Here is a 21544-nt window from a genome sequence, read left to right as displayed (position 1 = left end):
AAACTATTAACCAAATGTAATCAAGAAGCAATTTTTTTTTCAGGGCTCGGCAGTCGCGCAAAAGCCTCAATGAAATCATCATTTTACAGCTTTAAAATTCTGCTGGATGTCCTGTTCCAGCTTCCAAAACAGACAATCTTTTCGGAATTTTCTTTTTTTTCACACACAAGAGGGTTAGGATTTGAAGCTATGGCGCGGCTTCCGAGCCCTGTTTGTTTTTACATAAAAAGGCAAGCCAAAATATTACAAAAGCTTATTATTTTTCCAATATGTAAACTTTCACTTACTCCCTATTATTATTGATAAGCTGTTTTGCGACAGCTTCACTCATTAAGTTGCTCCATGCTGACCTTGCTGAGCTATTATAGCTGCCAACCTTACGTACATCATTCACAACAACTGTTGATTTCTCACTAGAAGTAACCACAACAATGGGCGATGTGGTTGTATTCACTAATGCCGTATTCAATACTTGATTAAAATTATTATCTGACCGCTGATTGGTCAAGTCTGTTGTTAAATCAGCTGATGCACTAATCTGATTGGCTGATAGAGTATTGAAATCAGCTGTTCTATTGGTTAGATCAGCTACGGTGTGGTAGTCGCCATCTTCACTAAAAGAAAAAATAAAGTTTCAATTAAAGTTTTAAAGCAACAGAACCATATTATATTCATTATTATAAGGAAATGTAAGGCTATAAAGAATATTTCGTCAAGCATCAGTACAGTTTTACTAACATGACTTATTTATAGAGTATCCATGCTAAAATATGAAGTGGAAAACAGCCAGTTTTAGTGATTTCAACAAATTATATTATTATATCTCAATTCATATATAGATGGTACAAACATACACAAATGATATAGAAATTTTTAAATTTCATAAAAGTACAATAAATAAAATAAAATACTATTATAGTTTTTAAAATAAGTATACCTACAAAATATATTTTTTTTGGTTTCCTTAATAATTATTAAATAAAAATCTTTTCTTTCAAAATTGTTGATTATAACATAAAATTCTGTTTAATTTGTTAAATATTTTTTAATATGATAACAAAGCAAAAAGAGTAAATTAATATAAATATACCACAAATTGCAATGAAGCAATATATGTTTTGAACATCTAATAAATTTTGTAAGAAGGCTTGAATGTGTCCTTATTATATTGTAGCTGTACTACATAAAAATGCATATATGTACATTACATATTGTTGTAACTCTTATTGTTGTCAAATTGAATTAAAGTCTGACTGAGCAAGAAAATCACAACAAAAACTTACATATTACTTATTGTTCAATTCTTAACTTTTTATTGCTCCACACAGCAGTTTTAAACCATTAAAATAGATTATTCAATTTCTGGATATTTTTACTTTTTTACTTTGTTTTTAAAAGTGAAGTTTTTTTATAATTAAGGTACGTCCTCCGTCACAACTAGTCTTTTCATAATCTATGAGATTTAGAAAGCGTAGTAACTCTATAATCGCTACTAGAATGTCCATGCATCCATTTAAACATGCCGATTTTTAGCTCTTTCGAAAACAATTTTTATGTGATTTTATTATGCTATTTATCTGATTTTTAGTGTAATGATTCCTAGGTCAAAATGGTGTAAAATTATATGCTCTATATCTCTATAACTAAATCCTAAAAAAAAATAAGTATGGCCGTGAACATTATCCTGTATTTAAGCTGCTTTGCAACAAATTTACTCACAATTTTGTTTAGACCTATACATAAATACATTTTACTTATTCAGTACTGAAACATTATACACAAGTGTTAATGTTCGTTTTCATGGATGTTGTCCTTGTTGTCAATAAGATAAACCCTTTCAAATCTAACTGTATCAGCTACCATTTATACCAACAATTACATTGTACAAGTAATTAATAATCTTATTGAATTAGTGGAAAAACATACAAACATACAAACATATCTTAGACAAAATGAGAGACTTTAGTGTATTGATGCATAAGGTTTTTGTATAGAAGCGTTGTTAGTCAAATCAATACATTACAATTAATATCTGTTAAGATTTCAAAATTGACAGTCTGTTGGATTCACATTTTTAAAAGAAGCTTTGGTCTCGTTACGGCTTTTTAATTGATGATACGCCATTCTTCCAGATGATTCACAATAATTTTCCTACTATTTCTCATTTTGAAACTGTTGAGGGAGTTTTTCGGGCAACATCCCGTATTAATCACCAATTAAACATTCAAATAATATAGATTACTGCTGTGATTACCGTACATTTGTGTTTGGTATGTGTGGTTTCTGGATGGAGCTGGACTGATAGAAAAACATGAAAGGACAGGAAATGGAAGGAAATTGAATTTATTTGAACACAAATCATCTAAACTACCTCTCTATATCTCTGTACCACTCTATAGCAGCTAATAGTTCACATCAATCTGTTTTATTTAGAGTTTTCACAGTTAATAATGGCTTAAGCAGAATTATGTACTATTGAAGTTGACATGCAGTGTACACATCATGCTAAATTTTGTAGAAGACTTGCACAAAATTAAAGAGCTTTGGATAGTTTTTCATTGAAGATTCCTATGACCTGTGATTCAATTTCGTATTTTTTTCTAATTCAGGTTCTCTTCTTAAGAACTTTATCGTCTTGTTTACATTTAAACAATTGGTAATCCAAAATGACACTACACAAGAAAGGGAGGCAACATTGGTACCCAAAGTTTAAAATTAAAGTTAGTTGATTTAATAGATAAAAAACTTTGGGTACTTTAAAATTGAATTGTGATTGGTTGTTTCCAAACTAATAGGGTTTATTTTGTAATTTTATTTCTTGTAAGTTTCTTGAAAGTTTGTAACCGCTAAGTTAAGTAAAATAATTCTTCCCCCCCCCCCCCCCACACACGTACACATCAAACTTTCTGGCACACAAAGTACACACACACACACACACTCACACACACACATTCTATCAAACTGTTGTTACAGAATTAAAACTAACAATGATGTTACTTTAGACTCAAATCTTTGTTTATGAATTGAAGAATTAATTTTCCCAAAAATTAACTTTTCCTATTTAGAGACTTTATATTCCATTTTTAATTAAGACAATTTATAATTGTCCAATGGATGTTAAACCTAATTATTAATATCCAATGATTCAAGGTCCACTTTTGTACAGTTACCATAACGTAAATTTGGATTTTCTCGAGTTTTAAAATTATCTTTTAAATGTTAATTTACTAAAATGAAACTTTGGTATAACTTTAGAATTTCTTTTTTATCATACACCTTTATCAATAAAAAAAAACGTAGTGAATACCTAATAAGATAATTAATGTTGGTATAAAGAAAAGAAATAACAAACAAGCTAAAGGGTATAACTTATATGAATAGTAATGTGTAATATGTATCTATTCCTAGGTACATAATAATATTACATTATAGATTATCACAAGTAAAAGAAAGAGGGAAATTATTAGTATTTACAGTCCATACAAGCTTACATACACACACCTCACCAAAGCAAAAGTTGGGATAAATTAGATAGTATGTGAATTACTTTCCTTATCTATAATACAAAGTAGCTTGATGTCTGTCTGTCTGTCTGTCTGTCCGTCTGTCTGTCAGTCTGTCTGTCCGCCTGTCTGTCCGTCCCTTAAGATCTCGGTAACCACTGAACCGATCGGATTCTACTCTTCAGGGTAAATACCTATTGGTCCTGTGGTGGTTTAAAGTTATTTTCTTGTGGGGGTGTAACACCCCCAACCCCCCAAAAAAATGAAAATTCCCCCCCCCCCTACCAAAAAAAATTACTGTTGCTACCCATAAATTATTCAAATCCCCTAACTTTTTTTATGACGAGGTGTGGACACAAATATGAACACATAGATAGCCCCAAGATCTAAGATATTATTTGCATATTATCCCTACATTTATTATTATATCTGATGTAATGAATATAAATTATCTTATATCTTCACTATTATGCAGAGGGGTCAAATATGCTCAACCATTTTGTATTCTAAAGAAAATTCAGAGCTGGATCTTTAAATCATTTTAGTGGTGAGCCAGATCGGGGTGAGCCAACTTTCCACCAATGAGAGCTCAGCATTTTATGAAATGCCGCGCTGTGATTAGCTGAAATTCGGATCACCCCGATTTGGCTCACCACTAAAATGATTTAAAGATCCAGCTCAGATAAAACAAGAATGATAACATTCAGAGAACATGACTTTTTGTGGCTGATATTGGAATAATATTTTCTCTTAATTACAATTATTGGTTCTTTAAGGCATAGACGTCCAAGGGGGAGGGTAAAGCGGTTTATCACCCTAAATCTTTAAAAATCCCTCATTTTACCCACCTAAAATATAAAAAATATATTTGATTACCCCCCTGAAACCTTTGAAACCCCACAATTTACCTTCCTCGAAAAAGCTTGGACGTACTTGTTTTCAGACCTCCGAAACCCTACCTAAACCTTACATTGAACTGAAAAAAAAAACTTATTCCTAGACCTTGCTAGGCGCCTTAACCCTCCTGTTGCCTAAACACACTGGTTACTAATCCTCCCTCCACACTGGTTACTAACCCTCTGGGGACATTTTAAAAGTTTCCTTAACCCAAAATAGAAATAAAAGACGTATTTTAAAATTTAAAAGTTTAAAAAGAAATTCAGACATTAAAGAATACATACGCACATGATTTTATTGATGAAAATATCTGTATCAAAAATGCATTTACTTAAATTCGAATAAAAAAGTGATTTGGTACCTTTTACAGACGGATTTTTAAAAAAATTTGTTAATCAATCATCTAGCTAGGGGAAAAGAAAAATAGAATGAAAAAGAATAATTAATATAGGAAAACTATTTGACCTATTTTGTCAGCCATTTGCATTATCCTTCATTTTTTCATTCTTTAACAATCTTTTAGAAAGCAAAATTTTGACCGACAATTTAATAATTTTACGAAAAAAAGGGGACAATAATGCTCATAGATACTAATTTAATTCTAGGGTAAGTGTAAGTGTTCTTTAAATCCCTGTTTTGTGAAAAAAGAATAAGCTATATTATATACTCGTTTTATATCTATAATACAAAGTCTGTCCGTCTATCCGTCCGTCTGGAGCTTAAGATCTCGGTAACCACTGAACCAATCGGATTCTACTCTTCAGGGAATATTTGTTTTAAGTGGTTTTAGGCTATTTTCTTGAGGGGTGGGACACCCCCAACCCCCCCAAAAACAAAAAAATCCCCCCCCATTTTTTTTGTAGAAGATTTCCTTGGTCCTTTTTTTACGAATTTCACCTTTACTTATTTTTTGATCACTTTCTCTAGGGGCACAGCCCCTAGAGGCTAGGGGCAAAGCTGCTAGTTCATTTATACGATAACAAGACATCAAACTAACAATGAAGCGAGAAAATAAACAGTAAAAATTTTATGTGTTTGAAATAGCTTCGCTGTGATAACAAATAGACGAATAATTATATTGTAGCTGCACTACATATTAAAATGTGCATGTTTGCGGTAAAATATGTTTATTGCAATTTAAACATCTGCAATAAATTTGCTGTTAAATATTTTTCATTGTTATTTTAGGGTTTAATGTACTACGTTTTTAATGCATTATCAAATGATTGTTTTAAAGACCTAGTAATTAAAGTAATGCAATGATTTTTAATATCAATGTATTTTTTAAATTATTCAATGAGCATAAAAATGATTTGAAGAAAAAAATTTGAAAGAGTCTTCTAATTACATATAATATTCAATTTTGTTTTATTAAGAGACAATTAAAAACTTTTTATTAAAGGGTCTGGGCCTTGTTAAAAAGGGCAGAATAACATCAGCTTTATATGGGGATTAAAACAAAATATTTTAGCATAATATTATTATTTCTGCGCAAAAGATTATTAAAAGAATGACTATTAATATCGATACTATTATCAAAAAGATTCGCTACTAAATAGAATATATCCTTGTTTTAATTATCAAAGTTGAGAGGCAAATATAGCTGAAATATCTATGCAAATTTCCATTCTTTTTCATTTAAATGGAAAATTAAGAGGTCTGACATTCAGGCCTCCAAAGTACATTTGTCAGCTCAAAATTTAATTTTTCAATTCAAAATAAATACAATTTCACATATGCTCAAGTAAAAGACTGTCTGTTCGTGCGATAATATCTCATAACAGGTGGACAGATTAGTCCAGGAATGGTTTTAGGCTAGTTTTGGGGGATACGTCACTCTCTATAGGAGATACGGTTCTAAAAAAAATCCCCCCCCCCCAAAGAAAACACAAAAAATTTGCTATTAGGCAGTGATCATACAGCTTAACAAAATATAACTTAATTTTGTGATCAAATATTTATACAATAAAACTTAATTTTACCAATATAATAGAAAATTCAAAATTTTAATTTAAATCTGCAGTTGAAAGTTAGGGTAAGCTGTCTGTATAACTATACATAAAGCTAGTAGAACTACAAATACAGGGTGTATCAATAAAATGCGCTAAAAGAACATTAAACGATTAAAAAGAGTCATTTAATAATTTAGAAAATGTTTTTTATTGAACACGGTAAAAGTGTCGGACTGATCCTGATGTAACAAAAAAATAGCCAATGAGAGGCCATTATTGACCAATGGTAAAATTTATAGTGGCCCCTCATTGGCTATTTTTTTACGTCACAATCAGTCCGACACTTTTACTGTGTTCTTTTTTATTTAATCTTTTTAAAAGTTCACTTAGCTATTGTTATCTAAAAAGGACATAAATATATAAGTAGAACGATGTCTATCCGTCTGAAGCTATTGGCCCTGCGGTGCCTTTAAGCTGTTTTCTTTTGAGTTAAGACAACCTAACCCCCCCCCCCCAAAAAAAAAAAAAAAAAAATATTTCTAACGAAGAAAAACAAATAAGAGGTTGCCTGGGGAAACACCTACCACAACTAAGAAATATTTTTATTTAATGACAATTTATTAAAAACACCGTGTATATTTATCTATAGGAGAGGAAAGGTGAGAGGAGCATAGGAATTAAAGTCAAGAATGCACACACATTCAAAAGATGCGGTACGGGGAACCAGAAAGAAATTTCATTTAAATCTGAATTTTCCGTAAATTATATGCAGCAAAAATCGTCTGTTTTAAGATAAACAACAGATTACAATTTCACGTAAACGATAATATTCTAAATTTCATATAAAAGATATATTTTCAAACATTTTTTTTATTCAGAATTATGATTAAGTTTTAAAGCTTAGCCACAACTATAGAGTTGTGCGTGTCAAACGTTTTGTTTAATTCAAAACTACACTAATTATAATTATTTAGAGAGACAGTCAGACATCGTTCTCATTTTTTGGATTCAGGATTGATTCTGATTAAAAAGAGTTTGTCTGTCTGTGTAACGGTGTGTTAGTACCCAAGTATTTTGATAATCGCTACACCAATATGGTTCTCCATTACAGTGAAGCTTTTTATAGGTCTAGGTAAGGTTTATAACTATTCTCAGTGTAAAACTATTAGGAAAAAGGGATTTTATCCAACCTAATCGAAACACCTTAAAAATCAGGATCCTAACCAGAAATAAAGGGTATTTTTTATATTCCAATTATTTCATGATTTAAAAGAATTATATTTTTAAAATTTGTTTCATGTCTTTATTTAAGAAAAAAACTCATTTTTGGTACTTAATAAGATAGAAAATTCACAGCAGGTAAAAATTCTGTAGGCTTAAGATTCATAAAAAGAACTCTAAACAAGTTTTCACAAAATTTGAAGGAATAGGGTTATATAATAAATATTATTCACTTTACTTTTATTGGACTTTTTTAACAATCAAACAAAATATATAGTAGTATTTTTTTGTCTAATCATAATCAGCCGTGTAACGTCATAAAAATGATCTCTTTTTTAGGGGTTTTCTTTCCTTCTTCTTATCTCATCGCTCATTTTTAAGACGTCACATGGCTGCTTTTTTGAGACACTTTATAAAGCTTCTTAAACCCTACTAGAAAATGTCAGTTCATGCTACTGATCTGAAGCAAAAGGATAGCTTTAAATGGTTTCATTCTACATCCGCAAAATAGAAAAATATAAATGGTATTCTCAAATGTAGAAAATTGTAACAAATAAGCTAAAGAATAAAAAGTAAAAATATCTTTATTTGTAAAAGTATTTTTTTTTACTTTGACATGACACATTATAAGAATATCTGGGCTAGCTACATATACATTATTTATTAACATCAAGTAAAGTACAAAATAACAAATAATATTATTATTTATTGATAGTAGAACAGTCACACTCTATAGATAAGATTGTAAGTACGTACGTCCCTTCGTCAGCAGTTAATTTTTTTAAGTTAATACATAAAATTCAGATATTTTTATTTTAATTATTACTGTACAACATTAATCTTGTTTTTTTGTCAGCATATTGATTGCCTCACCACTTAATTTTATTCTAATGTTTATTTTTATAAAATCCATTATTAGATGCTTCGTCCCCAACAGTTCACCCCCCCCCCCCCCTAAGATTAAGTACCTTCAAAGCATTGTTATGACTAGTAATTATACTTCTATAAAAGCATAAGTAATGTGGTTAAACAGTTTGTGAGATCTTAAAGTTTATATGCAGAAAAGACCACAGACATTGTTCTGTGTATAATGGATATAAAGTATATGTATGTAGTATAGAGATGTAAAAGAAATAAAGTTGAAAACTAGTTTTAGTAAGAAAATTGTATGTATGAACCATTAGTATATAATATATAGTGTAGTATAGCTAACAAAATAAAAAAAAACATTCCTCAATCAAACTTACATACATACATATTACATATTGTACATAAATTCTTATCAATTATACAAACCTTACTTGAATAAAATCACTGAAACTAGCTATTTATCACTTGAATAACTTTTACTTTGTATTATTTTAACACTTTTCGGCAGCGTAGCTACTTTATAATTGTAAATAAATGAAGATGGTACCTATCTGAGTAGTATGGTAGTGAGATACGTTCAGATCTAACTAACTTCTTGCTCTTGGAGGAAAGGGAATGGGTTGCTGCGCCCCCAGCCTCCCGTCCCCTCCCCAAATTTTGGGGTGGTGATATTTGGGTGTCCTGGGCTTCTGGGGGGGATGCTTGGGATGCTGCTCTTCCCGACGGAGGTGGAGGTGGGCTGGGGGAGGGGGAAGAGGGAAGGCCGCTGAGTTCAACACAGGAAAGGGAGGACATGCCCTCGCTCTTTCCCCCATTTATCTCCCTAGCAGGCCCCCCGCCCCCACCCGATACATGGTCCGTCATGTCCTCAGTGATGATGGGATGTTCTCCCTCCCATTCTCACTCCCCCTCTCTTTCTTCTCTCGCGGCTACCGGAGGCAGATGAGTGTGTGTTGATGCAAGTGTGTAAGATCTCTCTCCTTCTTCTTTCTCAGAGAAAATCTAGATAAACATAACTTGTAGGGCGAAGATGTTATAAAGGAATAGTGAAGAAACACACACACACACACACACACACACACACAAACATTCAAACACACATTTATATAGGCAAAATGAATACACACATAATTACACACATACACACAGAAAACTCTACTACTATACCACCCTTTTTTAGTAGCGCAGCTACTCTAGAATTAGAATATATCCGCCAGTCAATAAGTAGAAGTTTTTATACTTTACTTTATATATGTTAGAAATGTCCTTTTAATATTAATCCGTGCGTGCAAATTCATGTAACAAGACGACATAAAAGCTTTCTTCTATTATCTAAACTATGATAATAATTTTGTTTAGATACGCTTCTTATAAATGTAATGATCCTTGTCTCCGTATATTTTGATATTTATCTATGAATATCCACTATTTAATATGCAGGTTTGCAGTTCAGTTCACCTTTATACCATTACCAAGGATGATAATATTCATAAGTAGTGAAACAAATTAAAATCATAATTTGACAAACAGATAAAGATAGCTATAGAGTAGATGTTCAAAGTTTATAGAGAGAGAGAGAGAGAAAGAAGGAATGAAAGATATTACTTAGGATAATATTTACAAAGAAAGTCACGAAACCTTGTATAAATTTACAATTTACAAATATATCTTTTGTAGTATGACCGACAGACCAAGTAAATTATATACTTTAAGCTTACATATAGACGTACGGACTTTTCGAATTAGAAAGTGGTCACGCTTCTAAACAGAGCAAGCGAAAAACAGAAGAGGCACTAGCTCTGAATCCAATCCTTTTCCACTGGATAAGAACCGGATCTAAAGCTTCCAAAATAATGGGTAGTTTACAAAAACTAAAATAGAAATACTAGAATTGTTCCCTGTTTTGTTGGGATTTTGGTCCCTCGGAGACAACAAAAGAGTTATTAATCATAGTGTTTTTTTGTATTTTACTATCCACGGAAAACTGTCTATAATACCTATTTAAAATACTATTAAGTATGAAAAGAAAACAAATCATCCTGCCGTAATCTTAAAATGAATATTATAATACCATGATTCATAAAACTTTGCGTGTGTGTGTGTGTCTGCGTGCTGAGTGTTTGTTTCTGTGTATGTGTGTGTGTGTGTGTGTGTAAGGGAAAATGAAAATACATAGTAAGTAAGAAAGTATGTGTATGTATGTGTGTATATATTAGTGAATGGTTTGTTTCTTAGTGTGGATGTGTGTGTGTGTGTGTGTGTGTTTATATGTGTGTGTGTGTGTGTGTGCGGGTAAAACACCCAGAGATGGGATAAGGGGGGAGTTATTTGTATTGAAATGAACCATTCAGGAGCAAATTATTACTCCCACACCCACCCCCACATCCCCCACCCATCTTACACGTAGGAATACAAATAAAAACAAAGAATTAATAATTGAAAACTAGAATATTTAGTCTCATAGAAGCATAGCTTTCATTCATATTTTAAGAAAAATTATATATTATAAGTGATATATGTATGTATTATAATAAATTAGGTATAGATATTGAAACGTTTAGCACTAATTCCTTGATAATCTTCAGATTATAGAACGTATTGCAAGGAAAATGTAATTTTAATAGTAAACAAGAATTAGAACGTTCATACGTTGGCGAAGAACAATAAAATCATGAATAAAAAAACAAAAACTACAAACTGGATGTTAAGAAAGAAAAAGAAAGAAGGAAGAAAAAAAATTATATTAAAATCACGAAACCTTATATTGAAATTTATTTTATGCAAAGGCCTATAGGCCAACAAACAGCATAAATTATTTACATCTGCATTGGGAATTTAAAAAAAATGAGTCTAAAGTATAGAGGCTTCGTCATTGATAAGAAGCATGGCAAAAACAATATTTCAGATTAAGAAAAATAGAAAACAAGAATGAATTTTCTCGTATTCATTCGAATCAGGTGGATAGGAACCGGTTCTCATCCATAAGAAAAAACTATGTCTAGCATCGTATTATATCCAGTTTTCTACGAGTTTTCGGCACCTCGGGGCTAAAAAAGCTGGTTTTAATCTTATAATTGTACATTCTATATCCGCGGAAAGCTGTCTATAATACAATGCGAGAAATAACTATTATAGTATTTGTACTTTGGTTTATTGAATAAGCTTTGTAAGTACAGGGAAATCTCTGCTTGTGGATTATTTAGAAAAGGCAGGGATCTCAAGTGATGAGACTATTCACATAAAATTGTTGTTCATACCCAATTATGAAAAACAAAACAACCCTTTTAGTAGATTAAACTAATTCTCTGGACACTAATATAAACCAAAATAAAGGTGTGTGTGTGAAATTTTGGGTTGTGTATCACAGACAACAACATTTTCAGTTTCAGGGGGTAGATACACCCTCCTATGTGTCACCTGTTACAACTAACTAAAAGCAAAATTTTTACTGTACACTTTAAAAATTGTTCAAATGTTTGCAAAATAGCCCTAACAAGCATTTTACTAACAAACAATGCTTTTTAAGTGACAGTCACATTATCATAACAATAGTTAGTAATGGCGTTGCTACTCTTACAAGTCCCAAATTTGGATAGGTCATCTGATTAGAGAAATTACTGATTGAATAGGAAAGGAGGGGATGGGGTAAGAGAGTGGTTGGGAGGTATAGTTATTTAAGCCCGCTGCAAGTTTCACTTTATTAGAGAACATGAAAAATCTGGTGTATGATCCAAGTAAAAATATGTATCCATTGCACCCCATTAAATGCAAGAAGTTTCGTGATTTTATTTAGTGATGATTATATTTATATCACAATAATTTAGAACTCTTTCTGTCAATATAGTTTAGAAATTCAATTTACCTACATTTTATATTTTTATCGTTCTAAATTACCCATTCGTGGATTTTTTCTTAGTTTAAAAAAGTAAGGCAAAAGAAAATAAGTTTTTGAATAATTTTTAACACACCTTTCAAAATAAAATTGTTTTACGGAGAAAGTCAGATTAATCCTTAACTTTGCTAGTGGACCACTTAAGTACTCCTTTTCTCTACTATATATTTGGATCTAGTGCAGTTCACGGTGAAATGTAGGAACGATTGTCTCCAAAAATCTATGAACTTTAAACAGTGGAGAAACATACAGATTATGCTCGCACAAAAATTTAAACGATGAAATAATCTGAAATAGTTATTACTCAATAATGCACAGTTATCTCGCAGTGAACTTAAATGTGCGAAAAGACTTTTTTATGCATTTTTTCTTCAGTGAAGCGTTCTCTGTTCATCTTCGCTTTGCCAGATTATTTAAATACCTTCTTATGATGCCTAAAACGGTGTGCGGGTATGCAGCTAGCAGCCTTTAAAGTTTATAGTTTTTTGGGGATAATTGTTACCGTGAATTGCTCTAGATCCACATATTTCATTTTTTTTTGTCTGTCTACTTTAGGGAGTCTGAACCAACCCACAGTACGACAGAACTATCTAAAAAGTAAAAACCCTGCAGCAATCCTGATTTATTACATGATAATCAAAATGCTTAACCTGAGATGATCTAAAGAATTCTAGAACAAACAAGTTTAGATAAAATAAGAGTGAATTATAATTATAAGCGTATCACAACCCCACTTTAATTTAAATTTGTAAGGTCTGCCTTCCTCTTTTTTCATCTCCTCAGAAATACATCCCATTGACAAAACCCTGTGCATGCTACTGATTAAAAGGTTAAAAGTTACATTACAGAGCTAATTTAGAGCTACCAACAGATTAGCAGTAAATACAGTTACGTAGATATGTTTGTAGTTATATGATTGTAGTGAAGGATCTCATTAACCGCTGAACCGATATGGTAAAGGTTTTGTTCCTTATTAATGGAAGGTTTGTAACTATTTGGGGTTGGAGGAAGGGGGGAATTACTCTCTCGAAAAAGTTTTATATTTTACTTTTTATTTTTGAAACGAAAATCGAAAGTGGACGTTTTTTTCACCCCGTAACCCTCACTCAATTATTTTCAGTAAAAATTAGGGAGAAAAATCGCAATACAAAGAATAACGGATTTTTCCAGGAGTTGCTAAGAACAGAGAAATATTTTCACAAATTTTATTCATAAAATGTTTGTGTACTTTTCATTCTAATCCAGGAAGATTTGCAATATTTAGGAAGGGCTTACTTGCCTTTAAAGGCAGAATTCAAAATATTCAAGGAAATTATGAGAAATTGTTTTAAGATAATTTTTTTTCTTCTAGGTATTGTATCTAAACCAATCAAAAAGCAAATCTTATATTAAACGGCAAATTAAGCCATATCCCTTATCTCACAGTATGACTAAATAACATTGTGGATAGAGTGAAGCGTACAGACAGAATAAATGTATGCAGTATCTACACAATGAATATTTGGTGCTTTCACACAAAGTGACTATTGAGCTCTGGTAATCCACCCCACCCCCTTTATTTGAAGTAAATTTAAAATAGGAAGTGGAAATGAAGATTTGTTTTCCTAACCCCTGCGGGCCGGCTACTCCTAATAAAACTAGATAGGTTTAATTTAGCTCAAGTCTTACATGATTTAAATATATGAAAATGTGTCCCCATATTATGTAAGGAGAGGAGGTTTAACCTTAAACAAATATTTTTCAACAATAGTAATTAGAGGCAGAATAAACTAGGACAATACTTTCCAGAAGTAGCACAGCAAGGATTTCAAACACTAGCATAACATTAACTAAACTCATGTGTACAGTGGTTTTGTTACCCTCTTTAATCCAAAATTAAGGAGAGGGGGTGTGCTTGAAGGGTGTGTAACAGAGAACGTATTTTCAAGGGGGTTGGAAATACTCAAAAGTAACATAATAAATTTCACAACCTATCTTGAATTTAAGAGAAGTCTGACTTTTAAAATTTATGCACGCCTTTACTGCTTTTGTGGGGTGTATCAGGACGGTGTAGACTCTTGTCAAAGGGGGTAGACACATAGATTTTGCCTGTAGGGTTGGGAAACCCCCCCTCTTTCCACACGCTTCTTCTATCTATTATCTATCGCCAATACAAGTTTATACAACTCGTTAATCCTTCTGAAAATGTTAAATACTAACTAAAATAATTAATTTCATCCAAGACATGAATCGATTATAGAGTAGCTGTGCTAGTAATAAGCTAGAAAAGATTTTAAATAGTGAAACAGTTGGTGTTATTTTAGCCACTTATTGACGTAACAACTTGCACCGTAAACTTAGTTATAAATATATTAAGATAACTTACTAAAAATAAATTTAGTATGTAAAAAAAACAAGGACAATTATGTTCATAAAAGCACTTTAAACAAAAAAAACAATCAAAAGGACCAGATATCCAGATCTAAATATTTTAGAAACAAGTCACTACCAAAGAAGACGTACGGACTATCCAAAGTACAAACAAAATTATTTAGTCATAAAAATTAACCAACAAATTTATTTTAAAACAAAGCAAAACAATTATATACCAAGGTTTTTAGGAATAAGGTATGCCCAACAAGCGAAATAAATCTAAGGTAATATTTGGGGGCAGATAAAAAGGTCGGCAATTCTACTTTATGTTGCCCCCCCCCCCCCTCCAACAACAGCTAAAAATCACGTAATGGTTTCATGATTTTTTTCGAATTTTTTCGTTGTTGGTATAAGCTGAGAAATTTCAACCAACATTAAAAAAATACAACATAAAAACTTAGTTTAGGGTAGGTTAAGGAAGGTTTAATTGAACCCCGGTTCTAGTTACAGGAAGATATATTTCTTCTGTACTAGAAAAGGTTTTCAAAAAAGAGGTATAGATAGGTGAAAGGTCTTTTGAGAAAGATTTCTTAATTCACTCGTGTTCTCAGGTGCGAAGCCACAAGTGTTTTGATACTTTAATGATATTTTCATAACTTATTGCTTATTATGTATTAGGAATTTCTAATAAATATAAACACAATAACAATTAAAACAAAATAAACGCGGGGAGATTATACTAAATGTCAATTCTTTATACATGTAAATTAGGCTATTATGATTCAATGAAAATTCAAAATCAGCCAATAAACTAATTAGAATTGTATATAATTATTTTATTCTGAATATTTAGGTAAAATCATAGATATGTTCAATATAGGCAATGCATGCAAAGATATTGCAAGATGTTATTAATTTAGAACTCAAGTGAATAAAATAACTGATTCATATTCAAATGTAGTCAAAAAAGCTAAAAAATATTCATATTTTAATCCAAAACCTTTCCCTAACCATTTTTAAAAGCGAAGCTTTTCTATAATTAGGGTCGGTCCGTCCGTCCGTACGTCCGTCCGTCCGTCACGGATAGCTTTTTTCGTTAATTTAGACATGTTAGAATTGTCCTATCGATTTCAAATTTTGCATGGTGATTCCTTTAGTAGTTAGGTACGATTTAGAAAGCGTAGCAACTCTATAATCATTACCAAAATGTCCGTACGTCCATTTTAAACATGTTGATTTTTTTACTTTTTTTAAATAGCTTTTTTCGTTAATTTAGGCATGTTAGAATTGTCCTATTATTTCAAATTTTGCATGGTGATTCCTGTAATAGTTAGGTACGAGTTAGAAAGCGTAGCAACTCTATAATCATTACCAGAATGTCCGTACGTTCATTTTAAACATGTTGATTTTTTACATTTTTAACAACAAATTTGTATGTGACCTAATTATCCGATTGGTCTGATTTTTGGTATACTGATTCCTGGGACAACAAAGTACAATGCTATAAGCGAAGCAACTCTATAATCAAGTCCTAAAAATGTAAGTATGTCCATAATCATTATCCTTTATCAAGCAGTTTTTCAATAACTTTACTTACAATTTTGCTTTGACTCTTATACATTCGCATTCTGATTATTCAGTTCTGACATTATACAAGTGTTAATGTCCGTTATTCCTACCGTTTCAGAGCTTCGCTTTTATGGATGTTGTCATCCTTGTTTTTATATAAATTTATGTTTAACATATTTGATCATATTTAATGGCTGTTATCTAATGTCTCACCCCTATATTTTTAAAAGCGAAGCTTTTCTATAATTATTAAAAGCGAAGCTTTTCTATAATTAGGGTCGGTCCGTCCGTACGTCCGTCCGTCCGTCACGGATAGCTTTTTTCGTTAATTTAGACATGTTAGAATTGTCCTATCGATTTCAAATTTTGCATGGTGCTTCCTTTAGTAGTTAGGTACGATTTAAAAAGCGTAGCAACTATATAATCATTACAAAAATGTCCGTACGTCCATTTTAAACATGTTGATTTTTTTTACTTTATTAAATAGCTTTTTTCGTTAATTTAGGCATGTTAAAATTGTCCTATCGATTTCAAATTTTGCATGGTGATTCCTGTAATAGTAAGGTACGAGTTAGAAAGCGTAGCAACTCTATAATAATTACCAGATTGTCCGTACGTCCATTTTAAACATGTTGATTTTTTTACATTTTTAACAACAAATTTGTATGTGACCTAATTATCCGATTGGTCTGATTTTTGGTATACTGATTCCTGGGACAACAAAGTACAATATTATAAGCGAAGCAACTCTATAATCAAGTCCTAAAAAAGTAAGTATGTCCATAATCATTATCCTATATCAAGCAGTTTTTCAACAAATTTACTTACAATTTTGCTTTGACTCTTATACATTCGCATTCTGATTATTCAGTTCTGACATTATACAAGTGTTAATGTCCGTTTGTCCTATCGTTTCAGAGCTTCGCTTTTATGGATGTTGTCATCCTTGTTTTAAACAAAATTAATAGTAAATGATTGCTAAAATCGAAATATATCTTCATGTCTTAGAATAGTGTATTTTTCAACAAAAAAATAGGTTGAAAAACATACTAACTTTAGAATATTCATGTTTTAAGTCATATACTGGACATTCTGTTAAAGATTATAGATTAACTACGCTTTCTAAATAGTTAGAGAAATCACCTAGCAAGATTTGGAATCGATGGGACTATTACAGCATGATCTGTTACAGACGTCTGGACGTACCGACCCTAATTGTAACAAATCTTTGTGTATGAACTTATGTTTGTTTGAATAATTGGTGAGCAGTTGTGTTATTGACTATGTCTGCTTTTATTTTCATTTTTCCTCAGAAATCAAAAGCAATATTTTATTTATTGCTAGTGGCTTAGCCTCTAGCTATATGGGGTCTCAATTTATGTGGAGTCGGCGTTTATGTTTCCTCTCCAGTTCCAGCGAAAAACCGACAATGCCAGCGTGATCTATTTAGTTAGTGACAAAAATTGTATTTTTGAAGAAGGCTAGAAAAAAAATTTTATTTGTGTTTCTATCTACAGTTGCTAAAATCTTACTGGACAAATAGACTTATATTTACATACAAATTTATACTCTAGTATATTAATTTTATCTGTTTTTACCTATGTCAATTCGTATTGTGTAATTTATTAGACAATACAAATTAACTTAAAGTTTGTTCTCAAAATCAAACATTTCGTTTCTTAGATCATACTGGCCAAATTTAAAAACACACACATACATCCTGCTACTTTAACATGTAAGATTTACCTGTTTTTAAATTGCGAATAAATTTATTACACAATAAAATTTCACCAAAATAATGTTCACAAATTCACATAGCACGCTTTGTAACCTAAACTAGGCTGAGCTAACATTTAACTGTGCATTTGACCGAAAGGATAGCTGGGGGGGAGGTACTACGCCCCCTCCCCTCCCTATCCTTCCTAATTCTTTCCCTGCCTAACTACACAATATCACTGAAAGCTTGAGAGTTGGACTTTCAAAGGAGTTTGTTTTATATAGAAGAGAAACATTATAAATTCAACGAAAGTATTTAGATATGTTTCCAGTTAGATATCATAAACTGCTTGGCAGATTAGTCCACACTTTCAAGAAATATTCAACTCAGCCCAACCAATTAAAAATCTAGATTAAAAATCTTTGTTTCGGCTGACCTAGAGGCTATGGGTGAAGCTACTTGTACATAAAAACTTAACATAAAAATTAAAATATAATTGCTATATTATACACTTAACAAGTGAAATAAGCCCTATTTGACAGACAAACAACCCTTTTTTTTTCTAAAAATTGAATTGTATGCGAAATAAACTTTTACTTTATACATTGCACATCTAATAAAAAAAAACACATTTTCAATTTTAAACTTTGGATCTGTAGTGAAAAGAGTGAATTTTCCCTTTTCTACAATTGAGCTCGGCATGGGACAGTTGACACTAGTTTACAAATTCTGGAGGATTTTTTAAACCTGGATTTTTCAACACCTGCATTATTTTGATTCCTGGATTTTTGTTTAAGCTCGGAAGGGTAGTTCAATTTTGATTTTAATTTTTTTATGCTTCATCCTAACAATATTCCTATAACAAAAAATTGTCATTATTATGACGATATGTCGACTCGACATTATGTCATCAACGACCACTTTTTATTAAAGCTGTAGGGTGAAACATAAACCATTGAAATTATAAAACGATTTAATGCCAACAGGGTGCTTTCACGCAAAGTGCCTGGTGAGCACTGAAAGCTCAACATCTCCGTATGTCTAAACCCTGCGTGGAGCCCTAATACGCCGGTGCCTTAACACTGTAAGGCTACCTAGTGCCAAATATAACCTAATAATAATAGTGTACTATGATGCAGTTATCCTCCCAAAAATAAATTTCTGAAGTAATTTTAAGCTGTCTTATTCAGGTATGAAGGAAAAAGGACAACACAATTCTTATTTTATGGCACAACAGCCAAACAAAAACAAAATAGACAAAATTGCCCATTTTATCTAAATTCAAAGATTTTCATATATGAAATATAATATACTTTACTGTGAAAACTGAAATTATGCCTATCTAACTAGCTCTAAACTATTTTCATGCATTCTTATTGTGTTATGAATTACATATGAAGTGGCTTGTAGCCCTAGCAAGGGTGTTGCTCAAGCCTAAAAACTAAACTTTCCCCCATGTTTATTGTTAGTACCTGAGAAGGATAAAAGAATCTCCTTGTTTTTACCCCATATTCTCCTCCCCATATTCAGAACCTGCCCACATTCCATGAAGTCGCATCCTTAAAAATTAGTGAAAACAATGTCAATTAGGTTTTTTAAGCAACAAAAAGAAAAAGATATCAAAATTTTAAAAAAGATTAGTTATTCCAGGTATCTTAAAGGATAAGACAATGGACAATAAATTAATGTACACACAAATGGTGATAAACAATTTATCCTTTCTTTAAATTATATGCTTCTCCTTTAAAGTGAAGCTTCTGGGAAGGATTATACATTTTTATGAAGAGGGAACCTCACCATTGCATTCCAAGAGAAATCGCTCTAAAAAAAGAGTCCTTCCATTTTTATTACTAAAGAGGAAAATCGGTTGGGGTCGATTACCACCTTCCTTCAATTGCCCCTAAAGGCCTCTATGGGCGTAGTGACTAGTAATTCATATTTCAATACACACTCCCTCTCAAAAACAATTGGTCAAGCATTGTACAAAAGTTAATTATCTTAAAAATTTTCAAAATTTTAAGTATTGTAGTGTGGAAAGCTGTCACAGTGTCATACACAAAATATAAAAAAATCATTGCAAAAACAATTTGTTTAGAAAAATACTGAAAAATTGCACAAATGAAAAGACACTCTTACTGTACAAAAATCTGTGCATAATTGAAAACTAAACATTAACATTTAAAAATTGCAATGATTTGGAAAATATTTTGAATAGCCTGGAAACAATGATGAAAAATTTTTCTATGAATTCCTTTATTACTATTAGTGGCCTATTTTTATCATAAAAAAACAAGGAAGACTACACCAATAAAAGTTTAAAAGTCGGACAATATTACAAACTAAAATTAAGATTTTAAAATTTAAGAAGTGAAAATATAAACAAAATATAAGATGTTCTGATATGCTACACACAATGTGGTGATTATACATTGTAGGGTTATTCTTCCTAACACTAATTGATACGCAACTAATAATTGTGATGGACAAAATAATATCATGTTTAAACAAATATCTTCCTAGCCTGGAACATGAATATTAACCTTGAACCAGTAAATAATTTGGATCATGTCTAAAATAGGAATAAGGATATTTTTTCAGTCTATGTACGTACATCATTTCAATCATATGTAGCCCCTACACATAATCTGAAATAGCACAAAAGTATGGGCTTAATATCAGTTATGTTAGTGCACTTTCATCCTCTAAAGACTACCTGAAAAGGATTGGTTCCTTGCTAATTCAATTATATTCAATTCCTATGATGGGTTCTTGTAGGATGAGCCGTCAGCCTTTAGCCAGTTTGGAGCATTTAACTTAAATATGATGCTCTTGTTTCTTATTTCCACCATGATCCGATATGTGTACTAGGATATAAATTGCTGATGATATTTTAATATAATTAATAGTTATATATTGGTATCAGGTATAAGATACTTCCATATGTAATCTTTCTTTTGATGGCAACATTTGTTTTACTCAAAAAAAGTGCAAATTTGTTGAAATAGGGTGCAGAAATAACAAACATTTTGATTTAAAAAAGAAAAAAACAAGCAGCATCAGCATAAGTATTGTAATATGCTGTCTGTAAGGTTTAGGGTCTGAGCCCCGACAACATGGCATTAACATATTTTACAGTTATCCTTGTCATTTGGACCTTTTATCTTTGTAAAAAAAAGTAACAGGATGTCTATGTGTCTGTACCGAAGGATCTCGACATAGTTCTCCTCCTCAAGTGCCTCTGGAGACCTCTAAAGGCATAGCCGCTAGTTGAAAATATTGAAACATAATTCTGTTTATTAAATATAGTACAAATGTCTTCTTCCTTTGAAATGATTTTTAATTTGGTAGATATAATAATCCTATTATAAAAATTATTAGCATTTTTTGTCTGATTCTTATGATTTCAATAATTACTGGGCCTCTAGGGGCATAGTTGCTAGTTGTAAAAGTATGTATGTAGACATGTTAGAAATGCTCAAATTTAAAATTTGAAGGAGCCCTAACCATGCAGGCTACTTAATATGACCTTTACTAAACTTATTTAACCTAACCTCTGTGGGGGGCCCTGCCC

General features: G+C 31.5%; 1 protein-coding gene across 1 annotated transcript in view; it reads right to left on the bottom strand.

Annotated features, from left to right (window-relative positions):
* LOC145330719 (uncharacterized) overlaps window positions 1-18117 on the bottom strand; it is a 70001-nt gene extending 51884 nt beyond the window's left edge. Inside the window, exons 1-3 of the mRNA XM_080175385.1 lie at window positions 18003-18117; window positions 8991-9445; window positions 288-614 (exon numbers count right to left, since the gene is read on the bottom strand). Coding sequence (XP_080031511.1) covers window positions 288-614; window positions 8991-9307 — 644 coding nt within the window. The 5' untranslated portion in view covers window positions 9308-9445; window positions 18003-18117. The remainder of the gene's footprint in view (window positions 1-287; window positions 615-8990; window positions 9446-18002) is intronic.
* Window positions 18118-21544: the final 3427 nt, after the last annotated feature.

Source organism: Acartia tonsa, chromosome 10, assembly GCF_053477335.1.
Source record: "Acartia tonsa isolate MP-2025a chromosome 10, ASM5347733v1, whole genome shotgun sequence".
Classification (NCBI taxonomy): Eukaryota; Metazoa; Arthropoda; class Copepoda; order Calanoida; family Acartiidae; genus Acartia; species Acartia tonsa.
Note: the sequence above shows the minus strand (reverse complement) of the source record. Positions and strands in the feature narration are given on the sequence as shown.